Below are 18,031 nucleotides of genomic sequence, written 5' to 3'. Positions count from 1 at the left end.
CTACTTGAGTATTTACATTTGCTACTTTACACTTCTACATTTCAGAGGGAAATTGTATTTTTTACTCCACTACATTTATTTGACAGCTTCAGTTACTTTACATAAAGAAACATATGATTGGCTTATAAAATACAACTAATTATAGATTTAACCAGATTTCCAACCTTTTTCTTATAGTGGCGTCTAACTGGAGCTCCTCGTCATGTTTCAGATGTCTGAGTTGTTAGCAGTTCCACTGCAGGGACGTTTCCCCTCTAAACACACTGTTTTATTGAATTACTTTATGTCCATTTTTCTGTACTTTTACTTTAGGTTTTTGAATGTTGTACACAGACACACACAGAGACAGAGACACACACACACACACACACACTACAGGTAGAAAATACATACCTGCCATTCTGAAACCTCTGTGACAAAAGTAACGCTGTCACTCTAAATCACAGCGAGTCACAAGGCCAGTTAGCAGAAATGAGGCCACACACACACACACACACACACACACACACACACACACAGAATGTGGAGCAGTGGTGACACCTGGGTTTCAGGGTAGAAGATGATTGTGTGTGCGCAACAAGAGCAGTCAACAAACTAATGCTGTGATTGATCGGGTACCAATAACTATAAGCACATAACTCAATGACTCGATCAGGATTGGGATTTGTCAGGGAAAACCATCAGATTTAATAAAGCAACCAAGCAGACATCATGGCTGCCCAGTTTCCACTGCACAGGCATCGAAGGCAGTTTGTGTTTCTGTATTTACTATAAAATGCATAATTTACTGACACATTTCCTCTTTATAGTCTCTCAGAGATTTATTTATTCACTTTTGCTCAATTTGTGATGTTGTTTGATTTCATGAAATTAGAGCTGACACAATTTGTGAATTGATGTGTCAATCAACAGAAAAGGATCTGATTGTGTTGATAATGAATGAATCATTTGATCCCAGAGTATGGTGATGTGACTGGTCATCTTGTAACTGTAGAGTGACAGTTCATACATTTTTTCTCCTTATTGTTTCTGGTCACTGGGTCTATATTGGGGTGGTTTTGTCATGTTATGCTGTACCCCTCTTTTTAATTACTTTTTTTATTCTTGTTTCAAAAAAATCAAACTTTAATAAAAAAAAAAAAATCTTGAAGCAAGTCTATAGAAAACAGGTTGAAATGTCCTCATCGCGCATTCATTTTAATTTCTCTCCACACCCTCCTGCTTTTTCAATCACTTCTTTCTCTCGGTGATTAACTTGTCAGTCAATGCCTCCAAACACACCAATAAAAGCTCTCACGTTCAGTCCAAATCAAACAAACAAAAACAATACAGAGGACAGAGCTGCTGCTCTCCAACATATTGTGTCTGTTCCTCTCTCTGCTGGCAGTAATGACACTGTTAATACAGTTTTCACCTGCAGCGATCTCTGTCTGCGCTGCACAAAGCTTCATTTGTTCGTATCTGCATGCAAACACGAGGAGATAAAGTGTGTGTTCAGGATTATCGGAGACTGCATCAGTGCCCACGTACTAATGCAAGAAAATTAGCTTCATGTACATTCATTTATAGACAAACTGTAAGGTGGCATGCAAAACAATAGACATTAAAAGTTGTTGATATACATACATCAAGGTATCAAAAAAAAAAAGTATTGTGTTGGCATCATACCAAAACCTGCTTTTCAAACAATACCCAGCCTTACTTCCCACATTATTTAACCAGCACCGACTAAATTAACCTGCTGTGCAGAGGATTTCTACTTCTCCCGTTAGTGAAGTCAGCATGTTCACACCTGAAAGTGCCATTAAATGAGAGGAGAATGGTCCGACACTCTTAACACTTCCACTTTTCTCATCTTGTATGCAAACTGTTACTGCAGGTTGGGAATGAATTGTCAGGTTTTTTCATGCAACATGCACACACACACGCACACACACACACACAAACACACACATACACAGAAACACAGGCCCCAACAATAACTGCTGGTGTGACTGTTGTGATAGCAAGCCAAGAGGTGCTTATAAGAAACAGATCCCATAACCAGAGCAGGTGTCAGGCTGCCATAAATCCATAACAGCTCTCCATTGCTCTTCTGCTCAGTAACTAGAAATGTTCTAATCAGCTTCTTGTTGTTACCATCACTCTCACTGAGGGACAGATTTACAGATTTCCCTGACGCTGACTGAAGCCTGAACATTTGGCCGCACCTTAACCTCGGGCACGTTCAATCACAAAACATGTGCAACAGGCTTTGAGGTGTGTTTTCTCTCATTTGGTGGGCGTGTCAGAGGCGTTACCCAATCAGCAACGACGTGTATAAACCCCGCCGTATTAAAAAGGCAGCGTGCTTGTGTACACAACAGGGTGTTCAAGACACCACCGTTTAAATAAACATTCTGCTACGTTTTGTTGGGGCTGAACGCAGCCCTGGTCTCACATGAACAGTCTGATTGTTTGAAGATCAGTACCACTTCTGTCTCAGAGAGCAGTCCAGGACGTGTTAAGCCCAGCATAGCCAAAAAACTGGAAGATGGGGGAAAGCTCCAAAAAGGGGACAAATACCCCTTCCTACAACTCCAAAACTTTCCTTTTTATATATTCCATATTAACGTATGTAGAAATAGAAAAGTAAAAGTTAGCATTGGAGCTATTTCTTGACCTGTATGCAGCATCTCCAAAGACCTGTGCTCATTGTATCTTCTGTTAGATCCAAGTGTGCAAAAACATGCACATTTATCTTGTCCATGTACTGAGAAAAAAAAAAACCCACGTGTAACTGAATTCAGTCTCCCAAAAGGACCTGCACATTGTCATCTGCTCCCATTAAAAATTCTACTTTATTAATTAAGAAAAGTACAACATTTGGTGCCCAAACAGGTTTTATCTGACGAACACACAACTTTTCTTAATGTAACAAAAACAAAAAAAGAAATATTAACAGGAGCAAATGACAGTGTTGGGGTGTTGTGGCTGACAATAGTTCTTGCCTTATTTTTTTTTAAACATTTATTAATTTTCAAAACATATAACCTCTGAAAGATGGGAAGGTAGTCTGAGAACAAGTGAAATTAAAAAATAGGTTCACAATTTTTCTAGCCCATCTTAAAACAATAGCCAGCGGCACATATGAAAAAGGAATGTCTTTGCTTGCTGTAATCATTCCTCTTGTTCATACAAGCAATTAAAAGATCCTTTTCTATAATGTGCTTTCACTCGAAGTGATGGGGAACAAAATCTACACACAGTCTTACAGGAGGTTTATATGAGGTATTAGACAGAAAAAATTACCATTTATTTATTAGGACGGACACTGTGTTCTGTGTACTTTCCAAAATGTCGGAGTGCTCCTTTGGTTTCGTCATATTAATGTTTGTGTGTTTTCAGGTTGTTTTCATTCTGAATAAACTTACTTTCCACTATAAAAAGTGGTTTAGGGTCAGAAAAGTCTGCCTACACCCAAAACACACACAACTACGCAGACATACATGAACGCACACACAGACACACACATACACACACCTTTCCTTGCTTACAGTGGGTCTTCCTGTAGTTGTGGCGCCTGGCTGAACACAAACACAGTGCAACAATACAGTACTGGCTAATCTGTGATCCTGAGGAACATAGAGTTCTAGAAACACAGCCAAACACACACACACACACACACACACACGGCCCAACAAACAGCTATCCCAGACAGGGGCCCCGACTTCGGCTCAATCAGGGGAAGAACGATGCAGGAGATTGCTGATGATTCTGATAGTCCATGAAAGTGAGGTACACACACACACACACATTCTGGCACAAACAAACAAACCCGCCCACGCCACGCTGATGGTCGGGATAGACTGGCTGATTGAAAGAGGCACAGATGGGTGAGAGCTACAGGCAGTGCACACACACACACACACACACAGAGAAGAAAGAGAGAGAGAGACAGGTGGTGTGAGGGAGGTCATCTGACCGGACTGGGACCCTCCATCAGAATACCAAACAAGCTGCACGGCTGAGATTTAAACAGGCAGTCCGATAAGTTGTGGGAAATTAAAATATAATTTTCATGCATTCCTCTGAAGGTAGCCGTGCAGACAGCTTTGCTTTTATTTGTCCAGGTTTTGAGATACTTTGTCTTTGAGACTTATGCCTCCAACCCAATACAATGGAGGTGAATAGAAGTTTGTTTGGAGCAGCATTGAAAAATGATATTTAAAAAGTTCAACAGCAATAAGTCTTTTTAGAAACAATTTCCCAGTTACTCTGGATAATTTGAAACCTCACTATCAAAAGGTTCTTATTAGAAATACTTTCTACTGAGAGATGTCCCAGTTAAAGTTGCTCTATTTTGTATCATGTTTTTACATCCTAATGTATATTATCATTCTTCAGTATCTCGTATTATTTTCTCAGGTTTTCCTTGAAAATAAGATCTCAATCAAAAACTTTAAAGAAACGTTATGTATATCTGATGAGAAAAGACACTGCTAATAAAGCTTTTGTCATATCTCTGCAATCTAACTTCCATTCACCTCCATTGTACTGGGGTGGAGGCAGAAATCTCAGGCAGATATTTCAAAATATAAGCAGAAACAGCATGACAAATTATGTTGTGTAATTTGGGTGAAGTGACCCCTTAAACAGGCCAAAATAAAGAAATCAAATAGATGTGTGTGACATGTTTATCCCATTTAGTCAAATTCATATTTATAACAAACAAACAACAAAAAAGTGTTTCAGATCTGAGCGGTCAAAGATCCATTTATTCTTCAATAAGACATTTGTGAGACCTGAGATCTCAATGTGAGAATTTTGTCACAATATGAGAGCTGACTAAAGTGAATTTCAAATTCACATGTAGAACAAAAGTGAGAAGAGCTGGAAGCACATGATGAGTCAGCGGTTTTAGGTTTATTTTCTGTTTATTGTCCAGCTCTAATAAAAAGTATGATGTAAGACAGTACTTGTGTTTTAGAACAGAGCTAAAGAGATGCGATGATAGCGGTGAAGGAGGAGAGAAGGAGAAAGCGGCCTTTCATCAGTTTTCATGTCCTGAAACGCAAACTGAACACAGGAATGACTAAGTGCAATCTGTAGAAAAGGATTACAGAGACTTAAAGAGAAAGGAATGCAAGTCTCGTACTGATTTTCACTTTGTCGCGCTCTCACTGAAACTTCTCACATAGCAGGTTGCAGTCCAGTTTTCAGCTGTGAATGATACTCAAGTTTGAGATAAAAAGGTAAAAGATTCTGCAATTCATCTCTGTGTATGTTCACTGACTTCTATGCAAATGTGTCAAATGTTTTTCAGGCAGCAAGAAGCCTCGCCCGAAGGTAGAAAACAAGGTCTGAGACAGTACTACGCCCTGTGAAGGGTGTCTGGCTCTCAGCTCCTCTCAACTCTGCTGTGTTTTCACTGCTTGTTAGAGTCAACAAATTCACTTTGGAGAGTGAAATTGTCTAAAATGGTTCAAAATGGGGCTGAGGGAGGAAACTCTTAACACACAGGTGGGACAAACAGAAAGGAGGACTCTCTTTAGACACAGACAGACTTTACATGACCAAGAATTAAAGTGGTAAAAACTGTAGTGCTGGTGAGATATACTCAAGTATTCCTGAAGCATTCTTGGAAAGAGAGTCAGTTACTACCTCTTGTAAATCTAGTAGTTTTAAACCATCTTTAATAGCTGTTATCTACTTGTTATTTATTTGTTTGATTCTAAACAGCATTTGAAGCATTTTAATAGCAGTTGAAGCATGGACATTCATTCTTGACCTTGAAAATAGTAGTTTGACAAAACAATTCCAACAAAAAGGTCCACTTACTAGCTTTTGGCAGTTTGTTCAGTTTGTTTCTTTACCCACCTGTAGAGGTTTTTTGGATGTGCGTGCTTTCCACTCTGTTCCACTTACTAGCTTTTAACTGTAGCCCTTGTATCAGTTCACTCTCCCTACACTTAAAATAAGTTGTAACATTTAGACACTGTTTATTCTAAATTGACTTGAGAAAATTCAACACTATGTCCTGACAAACTGATATTGGACAGTTCTACAAAACCCTTGATTACATTTGCAACAGTTTTTAAATGTTCAGGGTCTGTGTTTTTTCAATTATGTATTTCTACAACATGCACACAAGGCAACTATAGTATAGTTATGGCCAGGGAAAAGGCCCTGTTGGGAGTTTGGCCAGTAGTAGTGCTATGGAGCAATATTTTTACATATGGGTCCTCGTTTGGTTTACAGTGGTGTGAAAAAGTGTCAGCAAAGCGCCCGAAAAGGCAGTGAAGAAGACTGCTAGCTAACAAACACTGATGTAAACGACGCAGGATTCAAAGTAAATATTGGCTTTGCAGTTTGTAGGGAGGTGATTTGTTCGACCTTATTACACACAATGCGTTTTGGTGAGAAACACCCAATGGAAACATAACTTTCCGCAGAAATTGCCACTACATTTGTTTACAAGAAAACTCCACAGGGCACAGAGACTGTGGTTACAGTAAAAACAAGCAAACAAACATACATTAAAGTTGGACATACCAATTCATCACCCTGACCTCCACATCCGTACTTTCTGCTTTGCCAAATGAAGGACACATACTTCCTGCGTCGCCACTGAACAGTGGACCTAATTTGTGCACTACAGAATCATCTAATGCAAATGTCTTTTAGCAAATTTAATTCTCAAATTTATTCTCATAATACCAGACAGGTTGACCATCTTCATCTTCCTTTTTACAAAACAAGGCCAGTATTCGCTCAGATATCGTGGTGTACATGGAATGCCAAAGTACACATTATCAAGGAAACGGTCATCACATTTACTTGACTTAGAGGAGCGTTCATGGTCAACCTGAAGGTGAAAGAGGGGAAGTCTGGGAGGACCTGGAGCTCAGCCAGGTGACACACAGCAGATCATGGAGCCTGGCCATTTTGGTAGCAGAGGAAGAGGAAGAAGGAGAGCTGGTGGACGGGAAATAGGAAATGGCAAGGAGACAGAGTTCTGAAGGAGGGGAACATATACTGTAGGTCTGGTCAAATGACCTCAAACATGGAGGGATGGGGGAGGCAAAGAGGGGGGGACAACAACAACAAAGTGAGCGGGTAGAGACAAACAGCACAGCTGGGAGTCGAGGATAAATATGAGAGAATGTGATATGAGCAACGACGGAAGGCATGAGGTTGAAGAAAGGAGGAGGAGGAGTGGGCGGGTGAGAATGAATGAGATAAAAATAACAATGAAAAGATGCAGAAGAGGTTTCCCAGACCGCCTCCTCTCCTGCCCTGCTGTTTCCCCTCACTGTGCAGGGGGCCAAAGGGACTTTATGTACAGCTGACCAGGGGCCTCCGGACTCTACAGTTTGCCACCAGTTTGTTGAAAATAAAAGAATTTTTATTTTCTTTTGTCTTTACCACAATCCTATATTGCTACATAACTAATTTTCAGAATGTTTTTTTATTTGCTGTGTTATCAAGGCCTTGTAGATCTGACTCTTGTACTGTTTTTATTGCTGGAAGCCTGTAATTGCACTTTGGATAAAGCTTTATATATGTAATTCTATTATTTCAATATTTTTTCTCATTTAACTGCTGGTTTAGAAATCATATTTTCCCTAGTGTCTTAATATTTATTTTAAATCAGGCTCATTATGACAAAAAAAAAAATTCAGAAATGCATTTTTTATTATTAGCACATCTAGGATAAAATTGGAAAATACATATCAAAAATACAAATATTTGAAAATACAGTTAACTGTTTTTAAAAAAAAAAAAAAAAAAACTTTCTCAGCAGGCTCAGTTCAAGCTTAAAGTTCGTCTTTTACCCTTTGAACGGCCCCCGCTGTGCATCCTCCTCAGAGAACTAATCACAATAAAATCACAAAACTACCCACACAGCTGGGAAACATACTGTATCTGTATCTCTATCACTTCCCTACTTAATGACCCAAAGTCTCTACGGTAAATCTTTTTACTCACTCTATGCCCTTTAATCTCTTTTCTGTTCAGTTATTATTGTCTCCCTGTGTTCCTGTCTTCCTCTCACTTGTTTACACCGAGTAAAACTCTGAATAAGAGCTTTAAACCCAAACCCAAACAGTGGAGTCTCAAACAACAAAGAGGGATTCTTAACCACAGAGAGACTCATTCAAAACTGACACAGACTCAAGTGGCTTTCAGTGTTGCTACTGATGTAGAGCTGCTGTTTGTTTCATCAGATTTGAGCTGAAAATTAACTATGAGGGCAAAAAACGAACTTACTCAATCAGAACATGGATAAAATCACATGTTTTGAGCTGAACCTGATTAATAGTTTGTGTTTTTTAGGGAAAAGTAATAAACTCTGCCCATACCTGATATCTATCACAAAGTTCAGTTCAGGTCTGGGAATCATTACAGGAAGTGAAGAGGTGATTCTTGTAAGTCATCAAACCAAAAGCAAATTATCACTGTTGTCCAAGGTTCAGTTTCCAGCTTTGTCATGTAGAAGTACAACAGTGTTCCCAAAATGACCCAGGACCATGGTTTTGGGAAATTCCACATCTATAAAAGTCCCTAAACCAACAGGTTACTCACTTGACTGAGTTACAGCATTGCTCAACATTTTATGTATTGTGAACAGTCTTCCATGGACAGGCTATTAAAGATGCCAGCTTTTCATTTTTCTGAGTGAAATTACTATAAAAGCAAACAAGCATCGACAGTTTCAGTTTTACTGTGTGGTAAAAAAAAAACTTGGGTCCACAGTTTTGTAGATTTTCATGCTTTCAGGCCAACCCTGTCTCCTTGAAATTGTGTTTATATACTACTTATGTGTTATGCCAAATTTATTTTGAAAGAAACATAATTGCCGCATGGATTATGTTCACTGGCGATGTTTTTCTTTTTGAGTGAGGGAAGTGCTACATTCTTGTACCTCACCAAAGTCTTAGGGAGGTGGTAGGAGTGGAGGGTGAGCGTACAAAGCACAGAACTTTGGTATCAAAAGGTTCAGGCCAAAACAAGCCTGATCACGATCTTTCCCTAACCTTAACCAAGTGCTGCGAGCGCCTAAACATAAAGAAGTTTAGTTATGCTTTAGTCGCTATGAGCCGATAGTCAGTAAAACTATTAAAATCCACCGTCACAGAACATTTTGCAACATGGCAGACATGTTCATTAAAGATGTTTCCATACTATGCTGATAAAAAAAATTTAATTCGGGTGGCATTACGTTTCTCTCTTAACGCATTTGCTCTTGCAAATTAATAGTATATAAATGTCTATAACTGTAAGGTAATTAGTAGTATATAAATGTAACTTCTAAGAGATTCAGATGGTTTTTCAGATGGAGCTATAGACGTACAGTAAGTCACAAAAATAAGGACTTGAGACTTGACTGCTATGAAGTACAACTTACTTGACAATTGACTCTCTAACGACTTGACCTTAGCAAAACCACTAAAGACTCGAGTTTTGACTTGGTCTCAGACATTTTAACGCTGCTTTTCGAAGCAAAAATGTTGTAATTTTAACAACAACTGGACCTGAACAACTATTTTATGATCATATCTCATACTGAATGTAAAATTTGAATCCGCAGAACCTCAAAACTGTACTGAAGCAGAGTTCTCGAGTTAATCTACTTAATTGCTTCCCATTTCTGAAAACAAAAATAACTTTATTTCTGTCTACAAGAGGCAGTAAATCCACTCAGACATTCCACTTTCAGACATTTGGGCTTCACTCTCTCTGTCTCTCTTTGCATTCCTCTGTCTTTCAGAGGGCAGGTTGAGCGTCTGCTGTAAGTGGCGTGATGTTTGGGTAGTGTTGGGAGTCCGGGTTGGCGCGGGGTTAGCGCACAAAAGAGGCATGACGGGCGCTGTGCCAACCCTCGGCTCGCTGCAGAGTGCTGGGATGATGTGAACTGCTGAGTTGACAGGCCTGAACAGTCCGACACAATCCCAGAGCTGCTTCTGCTATCTCCTCTTTTGTCTTTACATTCCTTATTGATTTATGTTCATCTTTATCACATCTACATTCAGTTGATTATCGCTGTCTTATTTAACAACTTTCTGTCCTCCCCTTCTGTTTGCTCTGTCTTGTTTTTGGCAACTTGTTCTCCTCCACCCTCCCTCCCCTCTCTTCTCATGAGTTAGCACAACGGAGTGGGACACTTCAAGTTGCAGTCCATAATAAGGAGCAGCAAACAAAAGAATAAGGAGCAAAACTGATGAGTGTTTAGCAGACATTTTAAACCAGATCAAGATCAATTAAGTGCTTCAAACTAATCCTTCAACATGTGCATCACGAAGACATTATAAAAAAGAGACATCAGGATTTTATGACTTTTGGCAGCAATCCAACAAAGTCTTTGCATAATTTGTGAAAAACTTTATTATATAACTTATATTTTGGACCCATTGAGAATAATGGGAAATCATGAGGACTGCTCTTTAAAAGTCCCACAGCTTTGTTATACTGTATCCTAGAAACATAATGCGAAGTTTAAACGAGTCAACAGACTTGAACCTTTATTGGTTTAAATTGCTTTTTTAATATCTGTCAGTTTTTTTGAGAAATCACTGTTTACATTTTATGTTTAAGACATTTTACTATTTAACATTGGTCTCTTCTTAGAGCGAGAGGTCAGAGCGATGGAATGCTAACTCTACTGTCTCCTACTTTGTTGCAAAACCAGATAAAATCAAGTTGAGTGTGAAACTTGAGAATAGTAGTTTGACAAAAAAATATTAACTCAAGGTCCACTTACTAGTTTTTTTGTTTCTGGCACTTTCAATTGTTGCATCTCACAGTCTTCCTCAGTGGAAGGAAACTGCTCAGTTGTCAAACTCTAATCCGCTGAAGAAGTCCATGAGATCGGTTGAAGGCTGTGGAAAATGCTAGTCAGTGGACCTTTATTTTTTTAGTCAAACAAGAAAAAAAAAAAGTTCCCCACAGTGCTGCAGTCTCCTCTCTCCATACACATATCACACATCACAATGTTCAGCAAAGCCTCTACTCACTTTTAATTATCTTAAACAAGAAGGAGCGCGTCTGACGCATCCCTGCTTACATACCTAATGGACACTGTATGTCTCCACTCCTGTTAAGATAAAGAAGATGATGTAACTCATGACACCAGGGTCAATGGTGAAGATGGTGACAGCAACGACTGAAAATAACATATGAAGTTATCTCCTGAATCACCTTTGTAAGATGCATATCCACATTGACATAAAACTAAATGGGAAAAAGGCTACACGAGAACATATAGCTATTAGTTCATATTTTTCAGATCTCAAATTCATACAGTCACGTTTTTCTATTGCCAGATAGTATTTTGCCAGAATATACTGTTACACTCCCACTGACTATGAGAATGGTGAGAGGTCTTAAAAAGAAACAGAAAATACACCCAAATGGATCAATCTCTCCACTGTCATGTAACGTATATCTGCCTGGCAGCTGCCCTGGACTCTGACCTTTGAACATTGTTTCCAGTGGAATCACACGTTGAAAGAAGTGAGCGGGGTTCACAGGCCCTCAACTTATTTCTGGTATCAGTCAGCCAGATGTAAAAATAAAGCTATTTATTGTAGTCAGTGGTGGAAAAGTAACGTGAGAAACACTGTTGGTGTGTTACCGTGTCAAACTGTGGTAAAAGCTGACTAAAGCTGACAGACCACAACAAACACTGGAACTCTGGAGTATTTACTGGAGTAAGACTGATCAAAAACTGGATGTCAGCCAGCAGGCAGCGCTTTTAACCTCTGATATGATGAATGTGACGCAGCTTGCCTGATTCCAAATTTAATGTAATCTCTTAGCTTTATACAGTCTGTATCAATTCATAACTTGAGATCCTTAAGCTTTCTGCTTTGGGTAAAAAAAAATGTTTAAATTGTCATTGCATTTAGCTTTGACCAGCAGTACTCTGCATTTTGTCTGTAGCTGTGTGTACATGCACTACCAAATGTTTTAGGTGTGTTGTTTTAACTTCAACAATATGGTGACCGGAGACCTAAAACCTGTCTGATCACTTGTCTGGTTGCTGGTGCTGTCACATCAATATACCTCAACAAAAAAAGCTGACAAGTAAAATATTATCATAACCAAATTACATTGATAGTTAAATATTGTGAATTAGAAATTATAATTTCAGGGAAATATGCCTTCACAAAAAAGTTGCCAATATTGCCAATACTTTACTAAAGGTCAACTCCCATAACACACTTGTTTGTTCATCATCACATGGGAATTGTGTTGCGTTTCGAAATGTCAACAGCAAGCCGAGAGAATATTTTCAGATTTGGGAGCTACTGGTCGTTATAACAAACTCCAGGAGTGTGCAGTACCTTTAAGGTGTGGTTACTGTGCCGGCAGATGAGACCCAGACCCATGACACTGCTATTTAAGTCAACAGCCACACACACACCTTTATTTTTTACAACCCTGAATGTTACACTACATCTTTGGCGCCAAAGGTTCTGGCATCATGTTTACTGAAACACATGTTCATCATGTGTCTGATGAAAGTCTTCCAAATAACAATTGGCAGGTGGGATAGTGATGATGTTTCTAACTACTGAATACTGGGCAGGCATATCTGGTAGGCAGCTTCAGCATGTGTTTTACATATTTCTACCATACACTCAGTGTGCACTAAGTACACCTGTACAATCTAATGCAATCCAACAGCTCTGCCATGGATTCTACTTTTACGAAGCTTATATATTTCTGTTTTTGTTGATACTGTCAAAGATGATAATTCTACTTCTACTGTTTATTACTGACGTCATGTACTGGACTGCATTTTACTGAAAAGCGTTTCTAATATTTTGTCCACTCCATTTACATACATGAGGGGGGAAAAATATTAGAAACTTTTCAGAAACACTTAAGTTTACTTTCACTGTGTATCTTATGTTCAGGTCTGCGTGTGTTGTACTGTAAAGCAGAGCTAAAACTATTAATCGATTAATCAATAAGTCATCGACAATGCTGATAATCAATTAATTATTGAATTCATTTTTGAAGCCAAAATGCCAAAAATGTACTGGCTCCAACTTCTCAAATATGGCGATTGGCTGGTTTTTTTAGTCTTCTATGATAGTAAATTAAATATTTGTTTAGGAATGTTGGTCGGATAACGCAAATCATTTGAAGACATCATCTTGGGCTCTGGAAAGTTGTGATGAGTCTTTTCTGACATTTTATAGACCAAACAGTAATCGAGAGACATGGTTCTGGCCAACTGCTGTTTTAAAAAAGGTATGCTCATGCTTTACAAAATGCAGGTAACCATAGTAACAATAAGGATTTGCTGGTTTTCTCGGTCTTCTCGGATAGTAAACTGAATATGTTTGAAAGTCGGACAAAACAAGCTATTCAAAGACGTCAGGTTTTACGAGATTGCGATAGCCGTTTTCCACTGCTTTCTGACAAAAAATTAATCAATTACACAAGAAAGCAATTTGCAGATTAATCAAAAAATAATCGTTAGTTGCAGATTAACTACTACTACAAATATTTAAAATAATAGATGATTTGAACACAGTTATTCTTCTTTTGCTGTGATAAGTGGCCAAGGTATAATGCACAAAATAAGGGACTGGATAAGATGAAGTGCCAGAAAATGATTTATTTTATTTTATTTTTGTGTGTGTGCTAAATGCTCAATTGTGTATTATTACTTACTTAACATATTTCTGTTGAAGATTTGGGTTGACAGGAATTATGGACAAAACTATAAAAAATAAAAAAAGTTGCCTTTTTAACACCATGGCCGTAAGTGGACAGTCACAAAGACATTCAATCAACTTCATCCTCTTATATCAACATAAGTTATATTAATAAAACCAATCTGAATCTCTGCATCTCAAATAAACACAGCATGTGTTTGCCAGGCAGCTGTCATGAATCATACAACTTATCAGAGCAATTATGACTTCCAGGCAGCAGCAGCAACAATGTGCTACTGTTTAATACAAAGACAAACACACTGACAGAGGAGAACACACAACACATCAATGAGGAGACAAAAACTAGTGAACTCTCTCTCTCACACACACACACACACACAAACACAGAGATGCTTTTCATCTGCAGATCTGCAGCCTGACAGAGACACACTTGCAGGTCTCCTTCCCTAAAATGGCCGATAGCTCTCTGGCGGAAGCACCAAGGCGTTGACGAGCGAGAGCAAATGCTCCTGGACTCATCTCACTTTCTGTCTCTTAATGTCATTTTCTCTCTTTGTTTCTTTCTCTGGTTCTCTCTTGCTTTCATCCCTGATGACAGAGAGTCCAGTGTCTCTGTCCTCTGTCTTAATACCTGCTCTGTTTAGGCCTGATCTGATAGCAGTTGTTAGAGGGCTGTTAGGATGGACTGGACACAGACAAGAAGGCGTCAGGCAAACGCTGCTGATTGAAATTAATTTTCTTCTCCTAGTGGTGTGAAAGTAGAAGTAAAGATTATTCTTCTCTCATTTTACAGATAATTAAATGTCCCATTTGTTGTGTTCACAGTGGCTTTTTCTCTGCTGGTTTCTAATTAAACATCTTTGGAAAGAAAGAGCCAACCAAATTAAGGATTTCCCACAGATAAGATGTTAATTCTCCCTCTTTGACAGGCGTGATTAAGTAGCTGTTATGGCGACACAAGCTGGAACCAGTAAGGCATTATTACGCAAGATTAGGCCCATGACCTCACCACCAGCGGTGAACAACCAAAAAGCAGGACAGCACTTGCAGGAAGACACACTGACGACACATAAAGAAGTTGTTCAAAGGGGGAAACACATACCTCAAATATGTACAAAAACATAAATTATGTGAGAGGCTAAATGATTAAGCAGCTTAAGTATTTCATATATTCATTTTCCCAGGTGTCTTGTTTCAGAATATTCCAATGTAAATCAATATGTGACAAGCTGGTTTCAGGACCAAACAATATCTGGTGCATGAGCTGACTAAGCAGACAAAAATGTCATGGCTGCATGAATGCTGCCAGTTAAGTCACCAAATACAGAATGTAGCAGCAGTTTTTAAGATCTAGTAGAACTCCAAGTGGTGATTAACCAGCTGTAATCTCCTCCGCAGGAAAGCACACTTACAGCTACAACATACGACAGATACCTGCTGTTCTAGAAATCATTTCTGACATCTACTGTAATAACTGATCGGTGATTGTCCCATATAGATGCCCGACTTCTCTGAAAGGAGTTTAGAGGTTAAGAACTTAGATTCTCTCCTGAATCTAGCTTTATTGGAAAATATACATATACTGTCTAGCTCTGCCTTGCTCACAATTCTATGCAGACATTTCTATTATTATTACTACTTTCATAAAGATGCAAGGCTACTGCTTTGTGCAATTTTAACTGTCTGTTAATTATCCTCTCTGCAGAAGTAAAGCGTATTCTGGGGCTCTGTGAAAGTTTGCAGGAAACTGAATGTTGAGAAACCACAGCTTCCACAGAAAAGACCATCTAAGTGTTGTACTGTCTGCCCCTGAGCCACTGCTGAGCTACTTCTGCACAAAACTAGACACCTATAATCAGCAAATGCTAATGCGATTTCTTCTCAGGACAACTTAGTATAAAGTATTAAGAGATACTTCAGCAGGGGCTTTATTTGCATATAAATGTTTATTTATTCTTAAATGAGTAAATTAATTAAATATGATTGATCAATGGTGGCTTCTAACACCCTCCCAGATTTTAGTAGTTTAACATTGGTGCCTGGTTGATTTACAAGCCTTTAAAGGTTGCATGAAATTTAAAAAATATCCCAAATAGGAATTAAATCTAGTTAAACTCAGTGACTTAAGCAAACACAATCTCCTGTCAATACAGACTGAAATCCCCCACTTACCTTACATGAGTCTAATCACAACCAACGTGGTCATTACTGCATTAACAACACATTAACATTGTCACAAAGCGTTCTTAAACACCGCATGAAGCCATTGGCTGTGACTGTGATTTATAGCAGCCACTATCAGAGCAGAAATCCAGGCCAAGTCACATGCAGCAGCGCTGCAGCAACAGGTCTCCCTCTGTGCCACAGTGGCCAACTGTCAGCCAGTTTCTACCTAAACAAACACAGGCTCTATTTAATAAACTCAAAACCAACGGGAAATTAAAGGCCGAGAAGGACAGGAATAAACCTAATGTCTCACCTCTTTTTCTCCTTTTCGGCCGTCATGTTTTCTCTTATGCACGATAACAATGTTGTAATTCCCCGACAGTCAAAGTTAGGTCCAACTTTAGAGTCAAAAGAAGTAAAAAGTGTAGGTATTACATCGAAGTGCGCAGGTCTGAAGGAGCCCTCTGTCACAGATCATGTCATTAAGCCTGTCAAGTGTTGGTTAGTCCATGAAACCAGGCTGACTGTGACCGCCCAGGCTGGAGGGGAATCGGGGCCGTACAGTCTCAGAACACTGCCGAGGATTGTACAGCCTGTCACCCGCAGAAACACCGCACACAGGCTGGGACTGAACGGAGCTGCTGCTGCTGACAGAAGGAGCCCGCAGGTCCGCTTGTCAAAACTTTTCTTCACTTGCTGATCTGAAAACTCCCACAGCGGCTGGCTCTCTGACCTGAAGCTCAGCTGGCACCGTGAAAGCCGCTGTCCAGGGAACGGCGCGATGATTGGCTGGAAACGCCGCCGGGAGCCGCCCCCCAAACAGCCCCCCCTCTTGTGTCCTGCTCGCCTACCTGATCCCTGATCTGCAACAGGTGTGAGCTGTAAAGGAAGTCAGTAGCTGCGTTGCGTGCACACTTTTTTTTTTTTTTTCCTTCATTCTGATTGAAATCGTTCCGATTGCAGATTTCGGGTCAGCTGTTTACAGCTGAGTTCGCATGCGCCGACACATTTAATCGGAGCAGCTGTGTGACATGCGCAAAAGTGATGAATACTCATGCGCCCGTCTTCCTCAAAGGCTACTATACCGTGTTGCTTTTAATCAAGCAACACTATGATCACAACGCATGCTTCATTTGGAAGTGGAGAAGCGTACGTCTTCGCGCAATTACGTCACGAGTGAGGGCATGCGCAGAAAGAACCTACCGTAATCAGTTTAAGTGTTGGTACAGTTGTTCTTTTGATCGGTTTATGAAAAGGTTTAAACTTCCCCTCGGCATTAAAATTTCAGTCGGCTCGGGCCTGTTTATTCAGCCGGAGGTGTTTATGTGGAGCATTTGTGTTCTGCTTGGGCTTTTAAACCGATTAGAATCGGAATATTAGGCTCCATGTAAACATGGCTAGTGTGTGACATAGGCTACTTTGCTTATAAGAAACTAATAGTGACGATATCATGAGTCAGTCTTCTATTTTCCCTCACAGCTAGCCGACAGTTATGCTTTAAAGGAATTCTCCACTGAAAACGTCTTAAAATACCAAACACTCATCTACTTTAGATTAGATTCAACTTTATTGTCATTACACATGCGCAAGTACGAGGCAACAAAATGCAGTTTAGGTGCAATAAACACGTGCAGGATATAAAGTATAAAGTAAATATTCTGAAAATATTTTACAAGTGGTACTATGGACATTATATACAGATGGCATTACTATAAACAGAAGTATACTGATGGATATGTATAATAATGAATTGGACTGGGCAGAACAGCAGTGCAGTGAATATTAAGTAGTGCAAATTATGGACAGGAATAACAGTGCAGATGAGTTATTGCAGTGTTCAGTACATAGTACTGGAGTGCAAATGATGCAGTATATGTATAAATCAATAGTCCGGTAGTGCAAATGAACATGTGGTACATGTAGCAAAAACAATATAGCAGCAGAGGCGCTGGTGAGCCTTCTTGACCAGGCAGGAGGTGTTGGTGGTCCATTACAGGTTCTCCAAAATATGGGTCCCCAGGTACTTGAAGCTGGAGACACGCTCAACAGCCATCCCGTTAATGTGGATAGGGTCATGTGTGCCTCCTCTCTCCTTTCTGAAGTCCACGATGAGCTCCTTTGTCTTGGAGGTGTTAAGGAGCAAGTTATTGTCTGAGCACCATGTGGCCAGGAGCTGGACCTCCTCCCTG

At 39.5% G+C, this 18,031-nt stretch overlaps 1 protein-coding gene across 2 annotated transcripts in view; it reads right to left on the bottom strand.

Moving 5' to 3' along the window:
- Positions 1-16,723, bottom strand: part of epas1b (endothelial PAS domain protein 1b) — a 57,307-nt gene extending 40,584 nt beyond the window's left edge. Inside the window, exon 1 of one of the 2 annotated variants that reach the window (XM_044214118.1) lies at positions 16,156-16,723. In XM_044214118.1, the coding sequence (XP_044070053.1) occupies positions 16,156-16,181 (26 nt within the window). In that variant the 5' untranslated portion in view covers positions 16,182-16,723. Of the gene's footprint in view, positions 1-15,848; positions 15,867-16,155 lie in introns of those variants that run through there. The other variant, XM_044214121.1, reaches the window with a different exon arrangement.
- Positions 16,724-18,031: the final 1,308 nt, after the last annotated feature.

This window comes from Siniperca chuatsi, linkage group LG11, assembly GCF_020085105.1.
Source record: "Siniperca chuatsi isolate FFG_IHB_CAS linkage group LG11, ASM2008510v1, whole genome shotgun sequence".
In the NCBI taxonomy this organism is placed as follows: Eukaryota; Metazoa; Chordata; class Actinopteri; order Centrarchiformes; family Sinipercidae; genus Siniperca; species Siniperca chuatsi.
Note: the sequence above shows the minus strand (reverse complement) of the source record. Positions and strands in the feature narration are given on the sequence as shown.